Genomic DNA, 22,433 nt, shown 5'->3' on the forward strand with positions numbered 1-22,433 from the left:
CACTGGGATGACCACGTGGTCCGTGTCCTCCACCCGATTCACCGCTACCTCAAAGCTATAGTGAAGAGGTAAAATTCACATAATTCACTTTACAAGACCTATAGTAAAAAAGAAGGAAGTTCCGATCAGGGCTTTAAGCTGATGTTTCCGATACCAATCATCCATGAGTGAGATCGGCCGATGCCAATACCAACCGCATGCATTAACTGTATATTTTTCAATTTATTAAGGACAACTTGCGCCATCTTTTAGGTAACCATCCCTGATTAAGGTAAAGGAGTATGTACAGTCAAAAATAAATTGTGTGATTAATCTGCGTGTATACATGATTAATGCAATTAATTTTTGTGATTAATCACATGAGGTAACTCATTATTTTTGACAGCACTAATTTAAACTAGTTTGTTATTCGCTTTCTCAGTGTGTAACATGTTCAGCATCGTCCTCCAGTGATAACACGACATGATAATGATACTTAAGATGCAATGAATTGTCGTTCATCTGCATTAATGAAGATGATTGTTATTAGCTTAGAGCAGTGGTTCTCAACCTTTTTTCAGTGAACACTTTTTTAGATCAAGTACCCCCTAATCAGAGCAAAGCATTTTTGGTTGAAAAAAAGAGATAAAGAAGTAAAATACAGCACTATGTCATCAGTTTCTGATTTATTAAATTGTATAACAGTGCTAAATATTGCTCATTTGTTGTGGTCTTTCTTGAACTATTTGGAAAAAAAGATATAAAAATAACTAAAAACTTGTTGAAAAATAAACAAGTGATTCAATTATAAATAAAGATTTCTACACATAGAAGTAATCATCAACTTAAAGTGCCCTCTTTGGGGATTGTAATAGAGATCCATCTGGATTCATGAATTTAGTTCTAAACATTTCTTCACAAAAAAAGAAATCTTTAACTTCAATATTTATGGAACATGTCCACAAAAAAATCTAGCTGTCAACACTGAATATTGCATTGTTACATTTCTTTTCACAGTTCTTTTTGACAGACATTTTTAAAAAATCTCACGTACCCCTTGGCATACCTTCAAGTATCCCCAGGGGTACGCGTACCCCCATTTGAGAACCACTGGCTTAGAGGAGCAACTCCACATTGTGTATGGACACACATAATTAGCTGCTAGCCGCTCGTCTTTTGAGGGACTTTAAAAAAAAAATACAGTATCATCAGCCAGAGGGGATCAGCGTTTGTGATCGGTATTAAAATGCATTAATCGGCAATTGTGATCACATACTTTTTAATCACAAAAATAGGCCGATGCTGATCAGTGGCTAATCGATCAGCACATCCCATCGAAATGAGCTGCCCTGTCAAAAAAAAGCTATTAGTTGCATAATTAGATATTGACTCTATTGACTTACGCTGCAACATCAAAATATGCTACCTTAAGTTTCGAAAGGCTGATTTTTGTTAACAAATTATGCTTCGACTATAGAATGGCAATTTATTTGTTTTACGACATACAGGTAGCACATTCTGACAGAAGTATTTAGTCATCATAAATTGCTTCCACTACTGCAAGGTAGTTGGGAATGACTCTTATTGTCATAGTTCCTCGGTGTACACACAACCTTTGTTTTCACTTCATTGTTTTTACTGAAATTATTATTCCTGTTTAAACGGTGATGAAAATAAAAAATGTAAGCTACCATAATGAGTGTCAATATGAAAATCCTCACACTTGTAATTGCCTACATGGTTACTGGTCATAAGACACAATGAAATAAATGCATTTAAAAATAATAACTTACTTGTAGCGCCAGTGACTAAGTCTGCTATTTATCTACACGAGGTAGAGCATTTCGACGGATATTTAGCTCGAGAAAACGTTTAGTGTGCATGCTCAGTAGCGTGATGTGGCTCATTTTGACTGACAGCTCATTCCGACAGAACGCTGGCAGTTCGATCCAATAAAAACATGGCACTTACACGTAGATGTCATCTCTCTCCATGATGCTGCTGAGATTGTCATTGGTGGCGAAGATCCGATGGAAACGGTGGCTGTAGATGTCTGTTACGATCATCTGAGGTGAACCAAAGAGAGAAAAGGGTTGAAGCATTCGCCAAAGAAGATCTGCATTTGATTTTGGTGGACATCCAGGAGACCTGCTTCCATTTTTGTCAACTTTGCAAAATTAGTTTACATTTTTTCTAACTTTTCAGACAATAATGCTTGAATCCTAATGGCAAATTACTGGAATAAGGAGTGGGTGGGTAACTATGAAGCTGTTCAATTTGGTGCAAAAATAGGATTGTTCCTCCTTAGCAGAGGTGTACACTGAGTGTCTTTCAAACACAAAAAGGACAAAACATAGCCCCACTTGCATTGTGAAACTGTATGACCAAGGACACTCTGAATGATTAAATGTCTACACTGGGCTGTCTGACAGTAGAGAAAGGTCAGCATTTTAATGTGATAACTCTTAAAGAGATGGAGCTGACTGTTAAGTCCATACCTTCTCAGCAGGTACCTCAGACAGGATGGAGAGGGAGGTACACAAGTCCGAGATGTAGCCCACTTTTGGCACGGTCAGCTTGTACTGAAAAAAATAGTCTCTGTAAGGCCATGTCAGGAGGATGTAGAAAACTCTCCCATGTAGTGACTGTTACCTGTATGGGTTTGGCCAGAGGGTCCAATCTGACTAGATAAACCTCCAGAGTGCGCTCCTTCTTCATGGGCAAAGGCAGCGTCAAGTAGCAAAAAGGATCAAATGTCACAGAGACCTTGGCGCACACAGGACACACTAAAGTGGACTTAAAAAGGCCATGAAAGATGTCTACGATTATGGAGTCGTTTCTCTTGATGTGGCTCTCCCATGCTTCCTCTGCCACTACCTGTCAGGAAAAATATTTTCAATCCGTTATCAATACTCCACGGCTTGAATGAAAAAAAAATCTTCCAGGCACCTTATCTGGCCGGCCATTAGCATCTTTTAGCTGAATGTAAGGCTTCTTCCTGATCCGGTTCAGATCCTCGTGAAGACCATCCAGGAGAAAAGCCAGCAGCTCATGAGAGTCTTGCTGCTGGTAGCCTGAGAATTGAGGGGCGAAGCGACCCACCTGTGTCTATAAAGCACAGTACTAAACATTAAAAAAAACATAATTGTTACCAAACATATTTTTTGGTAGAAGTTCCACCTTAAAAGGCCTTGGGGTAACGTAGCTGTATTTGGAGGACCATAGCTGCTTTATAAGCTCGGCGTAGGCTTTGGCAATCTCTCCCTTCATGCCCAGTGGGTTGTCCTCATTCAGCTCACTGGTGTACTTGTCTTTGAGGAAGTAGTCCGTGAGGGGAGGGGTATTACTTAAACACTAAGGACACAAAAGCAACAGAGGACATTGTTAATTACAGAGTGGATTCCAGCTTCATATATAATTAAAGCGCCAGATTCTCCTTGGCTCAGGCATCATTCTTCTGGTCGTTTTATCAGGTCATCGCTCAACATTTTGGATTAGTCAGTCCTTGTCGAGTATGTTGTTACCTGCACAGCAGAGTTCATGAAGCAGGTATTGCCGAGGTTTGAGAGTCCACAGAGACCCGCACGTTCACTTTGTCTGCTCTGCTCCGAGTAGTCATAGTTGTTACTGTACGAGTGGTAAGAAGGTAGGCTATAGCTTGAATTCTTCACACTGCAAACAAGAGGACATGTTAAACAGGGTTAGTTAGTTTGCTGAACTGCTTTGCTCACAGAAAAAGTCATAAAAACAGACAAATATTGCTATGTCCATGTATTTAGCTGGTGTCTAAAATGACCAATGCTGTTAACTAGGCCCGCAGTGAGCAGCAGACCTCTGAAAGGGCTGCAAAGCAGCGTTACTTGTTTCTGGCTCCCACTGGTCAAGAGAAACCGCCGGGAGGGTGGAGGCGGCAACAGCCTCGCAGTTCAGCACAGAGTGGTCTACTCTTCGGCTGTCCAGTTCCACCGATTCAGACCTCAGGCACCACCAGCAACAAAGGAGCATGACATCTCAGCCCCGCCCCGGCCCATGCCAACCTGCATGTCTCTACAAAAACTAATCGAGGGGCAGCCTGGGTGGAGGTTGGTTTCAAGTCCTTAGCATGAAGTAAAGCTCCGTTCTCCACAGAAGAGTCTTAAAACGAGTAGCAGTCCAGCTTGAATATGGTTCAGGACAGCCTGACTCTCAGGTTTACCAGAAGCCCGCTTTGAAACAACACCTGCTGTCCTCCACTTGAAAGTGATTATCTACATTTTCTTTGTCTTACTATCCCCTCCACTAGTCCTGTCCTACACTAGTGTCCTCTAGTCTAGGTATCATGCACCTCTCTCTGGCCTGCCTGCCGCTGCTGCCGCTCTACCGCTACCAGCAGATATTTATAGCAGCGGCAAAGATGCTCAAGAGTACTGCTAGTGAAGCTAGAGGTGCACAGGGAGAGCGAGAGACACAGAGAGAGAGCGAGGAAGAGGCAGAGGAGGGGACAGTACAAGGGGGTGTGGTAAAAAGAAAGGAGAAACAAGATGGGGTTGGAGGGAAGAAGCCGATCGACTGCATCCAGCTGAGGTTGCAGTTTTTTCACAAGCCTCCCTGTAAATGTACAGTAATGTATGTTCGTACACGCAATCTATTACTGTCCCACACTTTGGCACTCCCTCTTTCATGCTCTTTTTAATATGCCATAGTTGTCTAAAAAGGCTCTTAAAGAGGTGGGGCAAGGGTGTCTAAATAAATCAACCTATACCTGAAGAAAGTGCATTTTTATGACACTGGCTGTGTGTGCGTGTGCGTGTGCGTGTGTGTGTGTGTGTGTGTGTGTGTGTGTGTGTGTGTGTGTGTGTGTGTGTGTGTGTATCGAGGCAAGAGAAGAGGAGATCAGATGAGTATTCTGAAGGTCAGAGAACATATGCATGGCAATGAGCTGGTGGGAGAGGGATGCAGGAAGGAGAGTGAAGAGATGTCACCCCAAATGACAGTGACACTGCTGCTACAGAGCATTGTGATCACAGCAAACTGTCAACACCAAAAATGTCAAAAGTCTTTTGCAATGTGGGGCCATTATGAGAAAAAAAAAAAAAAAAAAGGACGACGCATGCATAATTTAGATGAAACAATGGCGCCGGCACGACAGCAAACCAAGGGCAGAAAAGCTACGGCAAAAAGTAACCCCAAATTCACAAAGTTACTAGCAGTGTACAGAAAAAGATGCCACTGATAAATGAATGTATGTAAGCACACCTCGCTTCTTTATGCAATCAAGGGTTATATCTCACAAATGACAAAAAAAACAGAGCATGCAGCATGAACAGGAGAGGACAGTAGAAGAGACAGCTCCACTCTCAGACAAGCAGTGCTCTCTGTAGTGGAAGGCTGATGTAGGTTCCAACACTTCTGCACAAGTTGAAATAACTTGGTTTGTAAAACAAACTTGCCTGTTGTGTTAGCATTGCAACATTTGTCTTCATTTCTACGTGGACATGGACCTCTGCTAGACAGGTATGAACAGCTACAGAGCTTCTTTTAATCATTGATACTACACAGCCTGTACTTGGACTGTAAAAAAATGCTGTCTGAAAGAGCCACCACAGGTTCCTGTAATGTAGCTTAGTTAATTTTTCACCAGGCTGTACGCCTATTGGCACGTCTATTGAGACCAATGCACTTCAGCAATGTGTTAGGACAACATTTAGCTTTGGTTTGTCACTATCATCTTGCACCACGATGTTGCAAGATAATCCAACATTTCCCACAATTCTTGTGAAGTTATCAAGGTGCTGATTTAAAAACAGCAATCTTCATAAGTTGCAACCACCCACAACTTGGGTCCAACGTTACTGGGCAACAGTGAAAACTCAATTCAATTCAATCCACACATATTTTCTTTTCTTTTCTTTTGCGGATACAGTACAGTGGTACCTTGACATACGAGGTTATTTGGTTCTCTTGACACCTAGTGCCTCGAAAAACTTGTACTGCGAAACTCCGTCACCCACCGAAATGTATCTAAATCGATTTAATCAGTGCTTTGACCCCCCCCCAAAATAGCACAATTTTAACATGTAACATGTCTTTAAAAAGATAAAACTAATTTTAGATAAGAAATATTGAATTACCGTTACATCCGCAAACTACATTAGTTTTCTGAAGTGATGTTATAATAATGATAATAATAATGATGACTGTACACCATCGGAGAGCAGACTTCTACAGTATCTAATTCAAACTGTTTCTTCGTTAAACACGTCATGAGCAGCTGCTCCATGTTTTCATATATAGTTCACCGTTTCGATATTATTTTAACATCCTTGACTGGTTTTATAGTTCTCCTTAGGTATGGTGCAGTCTAGCAGTGCTATACACTTAAACTGCTTCACCAAGAGGCTACATGGTCTGTCATGTTTTGAGTGATTTAATTATTAAATTTAACTCATCCACTTATCCTCAGTACTGTCCTTCCAACTAAATTTTTTTTTTTACCGTGGTTGAAAACAAAGTTATGTCGATATCTAGCTATAAGCTAAAGCTAGCGAGTAAGACCAGATGTTTTGGTCAAATCTTATGGAGTTCACTGTGGCATTCACTGCGTTAACTAGCGGTTGGGGGGTTCGTAACCAACCTTTTAGCTCGTAACTTCAAGCATTAAGCGATAAACTGGGGCACCTCTATCCCAACTGTCTGAGAAAAAATATATTTTATAGAAAAAAAGTATAGTTTTACATATAGAAAACAATGCAAAATGTATATAAATGACAAATGTACTGCATAAAAGAATATTTGTTATCACTTTTAGTTTTTGTTGGCAAAAATGACGATGAGCAAAGAGGGAATAGGGGAAGGGAGACCCCCACAGATGCCAACTTTGTAGTTTGCTACAAGATCTTTCTCAAATTCAATAGGCTTTCTCACCTTCTTTGTCATAGTGCTTGCACTTGCAACTTTCTGTGGCCTCCTTTTGCAGTTATAGTCAATAAAATAGCAGAGACTGACTTACCAACATGTTGAATTATTTGTTTGGACACTGGATTTAACAGACAATAGACTAATTTCTTATGCGCATTGTTTGGCTGTACGATAAGACGATTTACGAACACTGTAAGATGATTTTTTTATTCACAAATAATATACATACACAGTCAAGAAAATAAGTATTTGAACACCCTGCTATTTTGCAAGTTCTCCCACTTAGGAATCATGGAGGGGTCTGAAATTTTCACGGTAGGTGCATGTCCACTGTATGAGAGATAACCTAAAAAGAAAAATCCAGAAATCACAATCTATGATTTTTTAACAATTTATTCATGTGATACAGCTGAAAATAAGTATCTGAACACCTGTCTATCAGCTAGAATTCTGACCCTCAAAGACCTGTTAGTCCGCCTTTAAAAGTCCTCCTCCACTCCACTGTATTATCCTGAATCAGATGCACCTGTGTGAGGTCGTTAGCTGCATAAAGACACCTGTCCACCCCATACAATCAGTAAGACCCAAACATTCAGCATGGCTAAGACCAAAGAGCTGTCCAAAGACACCAGAGACAAAATTGTACAACTCCACAAGGATGGAAAGGGCTACGGAGAAATTGCCAAGCAGCTTGGTGAAAAAAGGTCCACTGTTGGAGCAATCATTAGAAAATGGAAGAAGCTAAACATGACGGTCAATCTCAATCGGAGTGGAGCCCCATGCAAGATATCGCCTCGTGGGGTCTCAATGATGCTAATAAAGGTGAGGAATCAGCCCAGGACTACACGGCAGGACTTGGTCAATGACCTGAAAAGAGCTGGGACCACGGTTTCCATGGTCACTGTTGGTAATACACTTAAGACGTCATGCTTTGAAATCATGCATGGCACGGAAGGTTCCCCTGCTTAAACCAGCACATGTTAAGGCCCGTCTTAAGTTTGCCAATGACCATTTGGATGATCCAGAGGAGTCATGGGAGAAAGTTTTGTGGACAGATGAGACCAAAATTGACCTTTTTGGTCATAATTCCACTATGCGTGTTTGGAGGAAGAAGAATGATGCGTAGCATCCCAAGAGCACCATCCCTACTGTGAAGCATGGGGGTGGTAGCATCATGCTTTGGGGGTGTTTTTCTGCTCATGGGATAAGACGACTGTACTGTATTAAGGAGAGGATGACTGCAGCCATGTATTGTGAGATTTTGGCCAAAAACCTCCTTCCCTCAGTCAGATCATTGAAGATGAGTCGTGGCTGGATCTTCCAACATGACAATGACCCAAAGCACACAGCCAGGAAAACCAAGAAGTGGCTTCGTAAGAACCATATCAAGGTTCTGGAGTGGCCTAGCCAGTCTCCAGACCTAAATCCAATTGAAAATCTTTGGAGGGAGCTGAAAGTCTGTGTTACTCAGCGACAGCCCAGAAACCTGACTGATCTAGAGAAGATCTGTGTGGAGGGGTGGGCCAAAATCCCTCCTGTAGTCTTTGCAAACCTGGTGAAGAACTACAGGAAACATTTGAACTCTGTAATTGCAAACAAAGGCTACTCTACCAAATATTAATGTTGGTGTTCAAATACTTATTTTCATCTGTATCACACAAATAAATTGTTAAAAAAATCATAGATTGAGATTTCTGGATTTTTCTTTTTAGGTTATCTCTCATACAGTGGACATGCACCTACCATGAAAATTTCAGAACCCTCCATGATTTCTAAGTGGGAGAACTTGCAAAATAGCAGGGTGTTCAAATACTTATTTTCTTGACTGTATATCACTACATGTGAGTCAGTAACTGATCCGTCAAGAGGTTTACGTGGGCCACTGATCTACTCCACTAAGGGCTTAAATGTCTTGTATGCACACATTAGGATAAAGGTGGTCAGGGTGAAATCAAGAAACTGTGCCACACTGCATGTGAGCTATCAACTGACAAGGATAAACGCTGACTCAGGCACCCGTAGGCACCAGGAAGCAACTAGCAGAGAGCAATGCTGTCGCTAGATTGCAAAGAAATCAATCACACTTCCCTTGCTGTCACCTCAAACAATTGAAACTGCATCCTTAGCAATTCTCTTTCAGCCCCAAATCCACAGCCAGAGACAGACGGACAAGCCCGAGTCCAATTGGATACTCTAAACTGCTTTCACTGATAGTGGAAGAATTAAGGTAGAATTTGTGCGACAAAAATAAGTTGTCAATGGGTCAATCTCTGGCTGTTGGCACCCACACCCACCCCTCCGCTACTTGAGCCTTACTTCCTGCTGTTGAAGCTGCTGTTATGATTGTTTGTGAGAGATGAAGGCGAGATCTTTGGCAAAGCAGAGAGATTGGAAGCACCAGATGACCTTCAAAAAGATAAAGAATAGAGCATGAGTTAGCGTAGAGAAAAAAGGCGGGGCCGCTGCAGACAGGCGTCCGACAAATCAAAACTGAGATGAATCCAAATAAAGTAGCATGTCACAAAAGGGAATGAGTGAGGGTACTAAAATGACCATATGCTGTAGCTGATGTTGACATGTTCTATTATGCAGTGAACTAGCATCCCAAGGTTTTGTCTCTAGTGTCGGTATACTGCTCGTTACAGTATTTTTTGCCACAAATAAAACAATGTAAGCCACGGCTGCTCTCACTTGGGTGCGTCTGAGCCTCGGGGCCATGTGCCATCCTCATTCTTCTGCTCTATTACGAGAACCTGCAGGAGACATCACAAAGGAAAAGCTGAGGCGGCGGAAAGAGAGGGCCTCCCGCTGCAATTGCTAATTTAAAGACGGCAAACATTCATGATGGATGAACGATTTGGCAAGTATTCACTATTGAAAGTGTATATAAAATGCAGTGGTGGCAGCTTTACACCTTAAAACAGTTCAAATCCAACACAAATGTAAAGCTACTACCTGACAAGTGTTCTATATGTCCATATATTCACCAAGCTACATTAGTCAGATATACTGCATGGTGACCATGCCTGAATGTTGTGCAATAATAAGCACAAAATTATCCTACCTGGCCTTGATAGAGGCCAGCATCTTGGATGGTGCTGTCGGGTTTGTTGAGAGGCTCAAAGGTGTTGCTCATGTACCGATTCCAAAGTCGGGTTTCCTTCTCATCAGGGATGCTGAAAAGTTTCCGCATCTCCTTTTCTATTAGGTCTGCAATGGAGAAATTAAACATTTACTTTGTGTAGTATACGTACATGTAAAAAATTTGTGTCCACATGTAAGGGTAGGAATTTTACGTTTTTTCAATAAAGCAAACTAACACGATACTTAACCTTACGATATGATTATTAATTCGCTCTCGACATTAATCTTTTATTTTTGCCCTATAAACATTTTTCATCGTTTTTTTCTTAGTGAGTCAAATCACCGTTGAGAGACGGGTTTTAAAAAGTGATTTTAACTAACAAACACTCAATCCTTCATTAGCTCTCTTCTGTGCTTAAGAGAGACATCTCTTATAGAGACGGTAAAATGCACTTATGTCCTGACCAGTTTTTAGAAAATGTATTTTAAAAAGTAATTAATTTTAGTTACTCATTACTTTGCCTAAAAAATTATTGAATTAGTCAGGGAATTACTCTTCAATACATATAAACAACAATTAGGAAAAGTAATTATTGCGATACTTAAAATATCGGTTAGCTCTTGCAAGACGGTAGCTCTGTTAAATCTTTTCACTGGATTGTGTTACCTCTGGGATTGAATGTGCTTCAATGACTGTGTTGTCTCCTTGTCGACAAATGAGGTATTGAAGGATTGCAAGCTTGTCACTTCAATCGTTGTTTTGTTGTTTGTTATTCCCATGTAGTAGTAGTAGTAGTAGAGTGTGCATGAGTGTGTGTTGTTTGCTGTGTGATGTTGCCTCTTCCTATTTGATATCGAGTGATCTGAGCCGAGGATGTCGTTGTGGCTTGCTCAGCCCTTTGAGACACTTGTGATTAAGGGCTATATAAATACACTTTGATTGAAGGGACAAGTGGTAGAAAATGGATGGATGGATGATTGATTGATGGATGGATAGTGCGGTGCTGGGTGTTGCTTCCATTAGTAAAAGTTACTGGTTAAGTCATGTTGACATAGAACCACATCAAAAGTGGCGTTCCACATTACTTAAAACGTATCAGTAATGTACATCAAAGTAATTAGATTACTCAATTACTAGTAAAAGTAATGGCCTTAGTAACGCCGTTATCGTATAACGCTGTGATTCCAAACACTGGTCTTAAAAGAAAACATTAAAAAAATCAAACGCTGTCACATCAATTTCAACTAATCACTATTAATGTATTTAACTGCATGTCCATCCTAATGAATCTAGACTGCATTTATTTATTATCAATGTTCCATCAATTTATTTTTTTTAAATGTAAATAACGCAATGATTTTCAAAGCTAAAGAAATATTCTAAGACTATGATACCAACATAGTATGAGAACATCTTTCAAAACTCTGATACCAAAGTTGAGGATGTATTTTCCTTTATGGCATTGATGCAAATATGAATGTTTGATGTGTTTGATTCTTGACACCATGTGACATGCATAATAATATATAAAGCAGGGAATTGTCCACATACAGTAGAGAAAGGAGAAAACTAAAAAGAAGTTAGGCAGGAAGTTAGAAGACATGGACAGATGGAGGTTACTCTCAAAGGGGTAATCAGCAGCAAACAGAACATTTTAGTGAAGTTTCTAGAGTAGACGGGTTTATGGAATAGAATTTAGTGTGGGAATGTATATATGCAAGTATGTGAGGGAGGGAAAAGGGAGGGAACTCTGGTTCACACTGCATTACAGTAGGTGGTGGTAATGCACCTTTAACGTTGAGTGCTTCCGCCATAAAACAAAAAGACGAAGAATAATTATGTAATTTGATGTGGATACAATGGACAGAATTACGAGAATGGAATTGTAATGAGAGAAGACCGAAAAGACCACTGGTATGTAAACACTATTGTTGGTCCTAAGATACAGTTGAATGTAAATATTATGTATATTGACTGTTATTTACTAAGCTTTGTGTTTGATTCTATCCCTGTTTGGTTTAAGGTAAAAGCTCCCGTAATAGATGTGGTGTGAAATATAAAGCCAACAAAATCTACTGAAGTTGAGATGATAAAACATCCTCTCTGACCTTCTCAGGTTTTCTCAGGACAGGCGGACAAAAGTCTTAGAGAACTTGATAATAAATATACAGAAACATAATTTGTAACCCACAACCATTTTATATGTTATCCAGGTAGCGTTTATTGAGCGAGTGGCTGGGAATTGGGCCGAAGTCACAGAAGAAGAAACACATATAGGCACTACAATGGTCGACTTTGGTGAGATGTACAAATTAAAAGTGTGGACCCACATTAGCTTTTGCAGCGTGAATGGAACAAAGCTGGATAAGGACTTTGCAGTATGCAAGAAAGTGTGACACTTGGTGAGGCACGACAAACCTTGTTTGACTGAAAGCAAAATGTTGATCTAACTAAATAACTTAATAGATTCGATCTACTTGAGTTTTCTGAATGAGTTTAAAAGTTTCACTGTGTGTCAGACGACTAAAAAATTATGTTTAAAGTTATGTTGCACTGCTTTTACACTATTTCCTCTTGCACTTTGGCTGATGTTATGTAGCAAAATATTATAAACTACTAAACATTGGTGTTTGTTTTACCTATATCGCACCATCGCCACATCGAGATGATACCGTTTCAGTGAGAAATGTTTTGCGTATGGTATCGTATCATGAGGTAGCCGGAGATTTCCCAGTCCTAATAATAGTGTGCGTGTCAGTGCAACTTGCCTATTGTGTCAGCCTTGCTAAAGCGCCTGGTGATCACATTGTCCATGTTGCTGTCCTCGCATAGCTTCAGCTCAGTCAGGTACACCTCAACCTTGCAGTGTTTCACAAACATACCTTGCTCGACCACCTTGGGAGGACAAAAAATACAGGCACATGAACGCAAGTACAGTTAAATGCTCAAGTAATGATTATTAGGGCTGTCAAAATTAACGCGTTAACTGACGTGATTAAACCCAAACAATTAATGCATTAATCATGTACACACTTACATTAATCATGCAATTTATTTTGCCCGTACAAGCTCTTTTCCTTAATTTCTATACGGTCAATGATCATATAAATGCATACGTCAGTACAAAAATGAGTGAGGAGAACCCGACTGGTGTCAATCCAAATTACAGCTTGAAAGAACTTTAAATTAAACTGTTACCAATTTTGTGCAAATAAATGACATGCATTCCAGTAAAACATTTAAAAACTTTACTGGGTGACATTTTGACAACAAAATTAGTGTACAAATATCGGGTTCTTATGCAAATTTTGATTAAGCAAGCGCGTAATCACCTGTGATTCATCATGATTATTTCGAATTTCCGAAACGTGATTAATCTAATGAAAAAAATTATGATTTGACAGCCCTAATGTTAGTATATTGAACAGGGGCCTCCAACTAGTGCATGTAAGACACCAGTAGATTGCCACCTGATTTAGAGTATCTAACCAAAGAGTGGAAGAATATTTGTTTATACTATTAATATTTTCATAACCATAACATAATGCCTATAATGTCAAATTACCACAAAATAGCAGAAAGACTGTTTAAGTGTAGATAGGATTCACAAATAAAGCACAATTTAAATGTGGTCACAGTCATATAAATAGCACTAATAGCTCACCTCTGCTTTCTACAAGGTAGCTCCAATGCTAATGAAAGTTGGGAGAGCAGTGATATAGCGTGTGTGAGCTTGACATTTCTAACCTCATTGTGCACTTGTAACAATTACATTCCTTAGCCTTTACAAATTGACAAAACGGAAAACCATTATTTCGGTATATTCTCCAAATGTAAGTGTATCACATGTTAAATTCAGCCATAATTCATATTAGCATGAAGTCGGAGCAATGGCGGCCACTCAGCTGTCAAGTGTGGAAGGCCCGAATTAGCAGCACCTTGTAAAAACAGCTGAGAGGTCCCAACCGATTTATTTCAACACTGCACAGCCTCAGCACACATGCTCGTGTTCATATTCTCACACAACTTAACAAATGTCCATTAGAAATCCAATAGTCATGCATACGCAGCTCATATTCAGCCCCCCCCCCCCCACCCTCCCTTCCCCAAACCTCAGATCCCCAGTGGGCCCAACATCCAAAGTGTCCGTGAGCTAAGACGAAAAGTCGTTGCTGAGCAGAATTCCTCAAATCACAGCCGAGCCAAAAACTTTTATCCCCCCCACCTGTCTTCCTGGTGACACATTCAGTCTGCCTCTCAATATGACCTCAGCGGGCCTTCATCCACTTAAAAAAACAAAAAAAACTAGGACGATCATTCCGCCGGTGTTAGCAACCACACAAGAAAAAGTGCAAATCCCTGTGACTAAAGACCTCTTATAAACGTGTGTAGCCTCCGCCCCGCCACGCCATCCTAACACTCCATCCCCAAGAAATCTGTATGACGACTTCGTGGGAAGAAAGGAGAGATAAATAAAAATGATGATGAACCTCCTGCATGTTGTGTCTCGTAGCTCGCTCCATGTCGCTTTTCAGTCATGCAGGACGTCGCCTGAAAATAGAAACCCTCCGGCCACCTGATAGTCCCAGCGCATACATGGCAAAATGGGAGGGTCAATGTGCGAGGATGTGTGGAGGGGGTCTGGGGCAACACATTGCGGCAGCCATGATAGCATGACTAGCCAAATGTCTGGATGCGATTTGACAAGGTAGATCCTTTAAGTGGTTTGTTGCAATTTATTTTACTTTAATTTAAAATGATATTGAAAAAAATGTACAGCATCACATTTAGCACAATGGCCACAACCATACACGGTGTGCACAATGACTAATTGTTGGGACAACGCTTCCTCGCATAGATGCACAAGGTCTTGCAACACACCCCATGTAGGTAAACCCATCCCATGCAGGTAAACACAACCACTATGTGCTTTTCCCCACCCGCTCATGCTCCAATGACCCGAGTCCTTACCTTGCGCGCAATTGGCTCCAAACCCTCCGCCAGCCCGTACCAGCTGACCAACTTATTCCAGCCGTCTGTCGGCACCAGGATGTAGTCCAACTCGTCAATGAGGTGTTCCTTAATGGCCAAAACATCTCTATCTAGAGGTTAGAGGAGGAGAAAGGGGTGTAAGCGTGGCTGACAAAGCCAGCAAGGGGCATAACAATGAGCATCTCACGCAGCACATACACAGATCTTTCTATTGCCCTCGCAAAAACAACAATGTTGTTTTGTACTCTTTGTGGCCATTTGCCAGAATGATGCAGCTATTCTAGTCCTCCTGTCTAAGTAGACCTGGGCTGATATTTGAGTCATTTAATCAAACGATAAAAATCCTGACGGTTAGTATTGCCGTATTAAATTAAAACTTTTGAAAAACAATTATTGATAACTAAACTTTGATCAAATTATGGAGCGACTAGTGTTAGCTTGCAAGCTAGTTTTAATGCTAACTTGAAAACAAGAGACCTTAACGTATTTGGGTTGTACTTGTATAGCGCTTTTCTACCTTCAAGGTACTCAAAGCGCTTTGACACTACTTCCACATTTACCCATTCACACACACATTCACACACTGATGGAGGGAGCTGCCATGCAAGGCGCTAACCAGCACCCATCAGGAGCAAGGGTGAAGTGTCTTGCTCAGGACACAACGGACATGACGAGGTTGGTACTAGGTGGGGATTGAACCAGGGACTCTCGGGTCGCGCACGGCCACTCTTCCACTGCGCCACGCCACGCCGTCCCCAATTAAGAAACTTCATACCCCAATCTAAATGGTATAAACACATTACTGTCTAAACACCTAAGACACAGTATTTATATTAAACATAAAATAGAAAATGGATGGAAAATATATGCTGTCTTTGCACAAAGTGAACAATCTATACTCGACAGTGTCGAGTTGATTGAAACACTGTTTTTAACAGGAAGTGAACTCACGAAACGTCACATTCTGTAAATCGGGAGTGATCACCCAATTTGCATTTATTCCAAAAATACTCTAATACGTTTACAAATTAAAATGGAAGATAAACATATTTCCACACACAAATAAAAATAATATGGCTCTTATGAAGCCAAAACAATATCTGATATTTTCTCTGCAAATTAAGTATATTGTGGGGCTATTTATTCCAGTTAATACAACTTGGTTAAAACATTGTATTGTGTGCAAAAGTACTTTTTGAGAACATCCAACAAAACCGAGATGATAACGACAACAGTAGTAACCATGAGTATATTTTATTTTTTTAAATATAAATAAATGTTTAATGCATTTGAAAGGGTATACTTGGATTATTATTAAGTTTTATAAGTACATCAGTGGTTAATTTGGTCTCAAAATAATGTTGACAGTAATAATAATAATACCGGTTATCGGCAATAATTTGTGGTTCAATATATTGCCCAGCAAAATGTGTTATCGGCCCAGGCCTATGTCTAAGGATGTGCATAAACAAGTCTTACCTCTGAGAAGACCAGCGTTATCAACTGGCCCGGGGTAGACATTCTGGTCCCCCATCTGATATTTGTCCCAGCTGTCAAATCCCACATATTTCTTCCACTTTTTGAACCAGTGACTGTCTACCAGGTACCTGCAGCAACAAGCACATGTCATATTTTGCAGCTTAGATTGCTTTCATAACAATATTTTTGACACTACGCTTATAATATGCACGGGTGATTCATATTTGTTTTCAAGTTGTAAATGAAGACAATGACGATGCTATCATTGTAGGGATGTAACTGTATTGAAGAAACTGCGGTTTCAAAATTCCTCACAAATAATGCCGTGACACGTGACATACGGAAACTGTGTTGGTGTAGTTTTTTTTGTCACTTTTGCGTTGGCTGGTCTGAAAATACTCTACATCTCCCAAAATCATCTTAAAGGGGAGAAAAGGAGGAAGCATTCATCAGAAGTGTGTTCGTAGTAGATAACAGGAATTGTAATTTTTCATTAAAATCTCTCCATAACTTTTTGAATTATGTTGCTAACAGACAGACAAACAAACCCTGGCAAACATGTGGCAAACGGAAACTGGGTGGGTGTAGGTTTTTTTTGTCACTTTTGCATTGGCCGGTCTGAAAATTAACTACATCTCCCAAAATCATCATAAAGGGGCGAAAAAGAGGAAGCATTCGAGAGAAGTGTGTTCGTAGTAGATAACAGGAATTGTTATTTTTCATCAAAATCCGTCCATAACTTTTTGAGTTGTGTTGCTAACAGCCAGACAAACGAACCCTAGCGAAAACATAACATCTTTGGAGGAGGTCATTGGGTCGGCATACCGCAAAGTGCGCCATCTTCGTCTTAAGAGTTACCAAGTTGACAGAGAGCCGGTCGCTGAGCACCACCACGGAAGCAAAGCGTCCGGTGGACGCGCGGACACTGCACACTACGGGAGTAATAGGAGAAGCCAGCTAAGCTAAACATCAATGTGTGAGGTATTTATAATTATTAAAAGTAAAATTGTCAGTTAATATACGTTTACCAATCTGTCACTCCTAATCGCTAAATCCGATGAAATCTTATACGTCTAGTCTCTTACGTGAATGAGCTAAATAATATTATTTGATATTTTACGGTAATGTGTTAATAATTTCACACATAAGTCGCTCCTGAGTATAAGTCGCACCCCTGGCCAAATTATGAAAAAAAATGCGACTTATAGCCCGAAAAATACGGTATACAAATAATCCGTTCATAAATGAGTATATCCGTTCGGCAACTGTGTTCAATGGAGACGTCTGATCTACAAAATGTGCAGGCAGCAGACCCCTTCCTCTTCGAGCTGTCCTGGATGAACTGAAATTATTTTTTCCAATCATTTTGGAACTTGCAAGCGTACTTCTTCTTCTTACTCGTCGTCGCCATGTCTCTTCTTCGTTCTTCTGCTTCGTCTCAGTTATGTTTTTGGACATTACTACCTGCCGTAGTTTTGAAGCATCGCATGATGGGAATCCGGATGTTGTTTGTCAGTGTATTAACGTGCCGGCTGGAATAAACACACGCTGAGAAATAGCTCCGTGCCTGCCTACTTTATGGGTTATAGATAAACCCATGGATAACGGAGACATATATAATAGTCTCCTTTTCAGGTGAGAGAGGCCGCTAAAGTTAAAGTTAAAAAGTTAAAGTACCAATGATTGTCACACACACTCGAGGTGTGGCGAAATTATTCTCTGCATTTGACCCATCACCCTTTATCACCCCCTGGGAGGTGAGGGGAGCAGTGAGCAGCAGCGGTAGCCACGCCCGGGAATCATTTTTTAACCCCCAATTCCAACCCTTGATGCTGAGTGCCAAGCAGGGAGGTAATGGGTACCATTTTTATAGTCTTTGGTATGACTCGGCCGGGGTTTGAACTCACAACCTACCGATCTCAGGGCGGGCACTCTAACCACGAGGCCACTGAGTAGATAAAAGGCAGTGCCTTTTAAGGCACGCCCCCAATATTGTTGTCCGGGTGGAAATCGGGAGAAATTCGGGAGAATGGTTGCCCCGGAAGATTTTCGGGAGGGGAACTGAAATTCAGGAGTCTCCCGGGAAAATCGGGAGGGTTGGCAAGTATGCACTAAACTGTACATTTGTGTTTTTTACTTTTTTAAATATTTGCATGTAACAGTAAACTATTCTTTGTACTTAAAACTAGGGATGTCCGATAATATCGGCCGATAAATTCTTTAAAATGTAATATCGGAAATTATCGGTATTGGTTTAAAAGGTATCGGTATCATAAAGTAAAATGTATGACTTTTTAAAACACCGCTGTGTACACGGACGTAGGGAGAAACACTTTGCGTGCCGGCCCAGTCACATAATATCTACGACTTTTCACACACACACACGTGAATGCAAGGCATACTTGATCAACAGCCATACAGGTCACACTGAGGGTGGCCGCATATACAATTTTAACACTGTTACAAATATGCGCCACACTGTGAACCCACACCAAACAAGAATGACAAACACATTTCGGGAGAACATCCGCACCGTAACACAACATAAACACAACAGTACAAATACCCAGAACCCCTTGCAGCACTAACTCTTCCGGGACGCTACAATATACACCCCTGCTACCCTCTACCCCCCGTCCACCTCAACCTTCTCATGCTCTCTCAGGGAGAGCATGTCCCAAATTCCAAGCTGCTGTTTTGAGGCATGCTAAAAAAAATAATGCACTTTGTGACTTCAAAAAGAAATATGGCAGTGCCATGTTGGCATTTTTTTTCCTTAACTTGAGTTGATGTATTTTGGAAAACCTTGTTACATTGTTTAATGCATACAGCGGGGCATCACAACAAAATTAGGCATTATAATGTGTTAATTCCACGACTGTATATATCGGTATCGGTAATTAAGAGTTGGACAATATCGGAATATCGGCAAAAAAGCCATTATCGGACATCTCTACTTAAAATACATGTTAATATAGCATAACATAATTAGAACATTATGTTTGTGTTCAAATACAGGAAGTGTGCTTATCCCAAACATCCCTGCCACTTCATTGTACACACAATGCCATTTTTAGCAAGCCTTTTTTGGGGTGGGTACAATACCACAATAATAATATCGTTCCGTGGCCATAATACCGTGACAATATCGTATCGTGAGATTTTGATGTTCAGTCCCTACATAATTGCTATGCGGCCTTAACTTTTAAGAAGTAAACATTTGTGGTACAAGTGGAACTGTTAACGCCGAGTTGAGTTCGAGTTGCTTAATTTGAGGCCAGCTGGCTCTGTGATTTTGACAGGTGCTTCTTTTTCAGACTCCGCCCTAAAGAAAGTCGACGGATGGACTCACTGACAGCTAGCTTGCTTGGTCATCGCAAGTGACACGGTACTTCCGTAAATATTGAGTTGAAGCGCTGTGAAGTGACACCGGAGTGTCCGTTACTAGTAAACAATGCAAATGTAAACTTTAAAACGTAGTAGTGTGTAACTAAACCGACGCTAACTGACACACATGCGAGCTAGCTCCAAGCTAACTGTCAACACGGCCCATTTAGCGCCACTTTCCACAAGCTCCGTGACGTTGTCAGCCGCCGCTAATACCAGCGGCGGCTGCACGGTACTTGTCCCAAAGGTTCCAACTCGAGTCTCACCAAGTGTCTCCTTTTTTTAGTTGCGTTTTCATTAGTGCCGCGACCTCTCCTCTCTGGGTTTCCAGATCGGCCGCTCCTCCTTCCGCCATCTTTCCTCAGTCATCCCCCGGTGCATGATGGGGAGGCAGGGGGGCCGCTTCGGGGGCACGTAGTGAGTGTCAACGCGGTGACGTAATGGATGTCAGCCAATCACAAGACGGCAACGACAGTGACGTAAAAAGGCAAAAATATAGCCGAAGGTTGTCATTCTTTTTTAAAAGTTGTGACGAACTAGCATGTTTTTTAAAATCTAGTGTTGTTGTTTTTTTACAATTAAAATAAGCACTCATTTCTTATTTACTTTTTAATTTATGATTTTGTAATAAAAAAAATGTAAATGTTGATACGAATACTTAAAAATAAAACGAAACTTTGTATTTTAATTAGATAGGCTCCAGCACCCCCGCGACCCCGTAAAGGACAAGCGGTAGAAAATGTATGTATGTATGTGTAAATGCTCTAAAGCAGTATTCTAAATATTATTCTGCCCTATTTTTCGTCCGCCTTCTTCTCCCACATTTTTAATCAAATTAAAATCTTTCCACTTTCAAAACGTCCGGCTCATTCATGACACACTTGCTACCATTTTTATGATGTCCAAAATGTCCCAAATTATCAGGCATCCCACATTTTCCGGAATTCGAATTCGAATCGCGATTCTCACGTTTTGCGATTCAGAATCGATTCTTTTTTTTTTTTTAATCTGTTTTTTTTTTGTTTTTTTGTTTTATTTAATTTTATTTTATCTTTGTATTTTTTTCTTTTTTTTTTAAATTAATCAATCCATCCATCCATCCATTTTCTACCACTTATTCCCTTTGGGGTCGCGGTGGGCGCTGGAGCCTATCTCAGCTACAATCGGGCGGAAGGCGGGGTACACCCTGGACAAGTTGCCACCTCATCGCAGGGCCAACACAGATAGACAGAACATTACACTCACATCCACACACTAGGGCCAATTTAGTGTTGCCAATCAACCTATCCCCAGGTGCATGTCTTTGGAGGTGGGAGGAAGCCGGAGTACCCGGAGGGAACCCACGCTGTCACGGGGAGAACATGCAAACTCCACACAGAAAGATCCCGAGCCCGGGATTGAACCCAAGACTACTCAGGACCTTTGTATTGTGAGGCACTAACCCCTCTTCCACCGTGCAGCCATTATACACAGCAATACCATAACAATGCAAGCCAATTCCAAAACCAAACCCGACCCAGCAACACTCAGAACTGCAATAAACAGAGCAATTGAGAGGAGACACAAACACGACACAAAAAAAACAAAAGTAGTGAAACAAAAATGAATATTATCAACAACAGTATCAATATTAGTTACAATTTCAACATAGCAGTGATTAAAAATCCCTCATTGACATTATCATTAGACATTTATAAAAAAGAAAAGAAAAAGAACAATAGTGTCACAGTGGCTTACACTTGCATTGCATCTCATAAGCTTGACAACACACTGTGTCCAATATTTTCACAAAGATAAAATAAGTCATATTTTTGGTTCATTTAATAGTTAAAACAAATTTACATTATTGCAATCAGTTGATAAAACATTGTCCTTTACAATTATAAAAGCTTTTTACAAAAATCTACTACTCTGCTTGCATGTCAGCAGACTGGGGTAGATCCTGCTGAAATCCTATGTTTTGAATGAATAGAGAATCCTTTTTAATCGGGCCAATATCGTTTTTGAATCGAGAATCGCATTGAATCGGGGAAAAAAAACGTTTTAGAATTGAAGCGTGACCCCAAGAATCGATATTGAATCGAATCGTGGGACACCCAAAAATTCGCAGCCCTAATATTTTACCATGCAAAATGAATAGACAATTTGTTTTAACTTTTTATAATTTTCCATATTTCCCAACCAATTTTAAACTATCCCAAAGTCAAAATGCTCCCTGCTAATGTTAGTCAATTGCGAGCATGCTAACATTATATTTTGGTTCTTGACACATGCTAACTCTTAGCATGCAAACTTTGTTAGCAATTTTTGCAGGTGTCATATATTTTGGTACTTGGCGCATGTTAAATGTTGCTAACTTTTTAGGTAATGTCGCAGTACACTTCAGAGTCTGATACGGTTAATATGTAAGCATGCTAGCTATTATTTAAGCAATTTTTCAGATATAAATCTCCCAGTCAAATATGTTGGTACATGACACATGCCTACTGGTTAGCATGCTAGATTTTTTTTTAGATATTTTTGAAGTTATATACTCCAGAGTCACACATTTTGGTACTTGATACATGCTAACTGTTACATCTTTGTTACTTGATGCGATCTGGCTACTGTGCTA

The 22,433-nt window shown here is 40.4% G+C and overlaps 1 protein-coding gene and 1 long non-coding RNA gene across 5 annotated transcripts in view; one reads left to right on the forward strand and one right to left on the reverse strand.

The window, feature by feature from the left end:
- Positions 1-20,220, reverse strand: part of LOC133606164 (ubiquitin carboxyl-terminal hydrolase 15-like) — a 27,984-nt gene extending 7,764 nt beyond the window's left edge. The window contains exons 1-14 of one of the 3 annotated variants that reach the window (XM_061959801.2): positions 20,086-20,220; positions 16,433-16,560; positions 14,933-15,063; positions 12,730-12,856; positions 9,941-10,086; positions 9,568-9,629; positions 9,193-9,282; positions 3,504-3,651; positions 3,160-3,333; positions 2,929-3,087; positions 2,632-2,856; positions 2,478-2,561; positions 1,951-2,045; positions 1-55 (exon numbers count right to left, since the gene is read on the reverse strand). The exon at positions 1-55 is cut by the window's left edge and continues 134 nt beyond it. In XM_061959801.2, coding sequence (XP_061815785.2) covers positions 1-55; positions 1,951-2,045; positions 2,478-2,561; positions 2,632-2,856; positions 2,929-3,087; positions 3,160-3,333; positions 3,504-3,651; positions 9,193-9,282; positions 9,568-9,629; positions 9,941-10,086; positions 12,730-12,856; positions 14,933-15,063; positions 16,433-16,560; positions 20,086-20,174 — 1,713 coding nt within the window. In that variant the 5' untranslated portion in view covers positions 20,175-20,220. Of the gene's footprint in view, positions 56-1,950; positions 2,046-2,477; positions 2,562-2,631; positions 2,857-2,928; positions 3,088-3,159; positions 3,334-3,503; positions 3,652-3,811; positions 4,336-9,192; positions 9,283-9,567; positions 9,630-9,940; positions 10,087-12,729; positions 12,857-14,932; positions 15,064-16,432; positions 16,561-20,085 lie in introns of those variants that run through there. The other 2 variants (XM_061959802.2, XM_061959803.2) reach the window with 2 other exon arrangements.
- LOC133606167 (uncharacterized) lies at positions 11,535-20,627 on the forward strand. Of its 2 annotated transcripts, none has more exons than XR_009815218.2 (3): positions 11,535-11,591; positions 12,175-12,259; positions 20,151-20,627. It is a non-coding gene; the product is annotated as an uncharacterized lncRNA (long non-coding RNA). The 2 variants fall into 2 exon arrangements; XR_009815219.2 differs by lacking the exon at positions 11,535-11,591 and adding an exon at positions 11,780-11,875.
- The last annotated feature ends 1,806 nt before the right edge of the window (positions 20,628-22,433 follow it).

This window comes from Nerophis lumbriciformis, linkage group LG05, assembly GCF_033978685.3.
Source record: "Nerophis lumbriciformis linkage group LG05, RoL_Nlum_v2.1, whole genome shotgun sequence".
NCBI lineage: Eukaryota > Metazoa > Chordata > Actinopteri > Syngnathiformes > Syngnathidae > Nerophis > Nerophis lumbriciformis.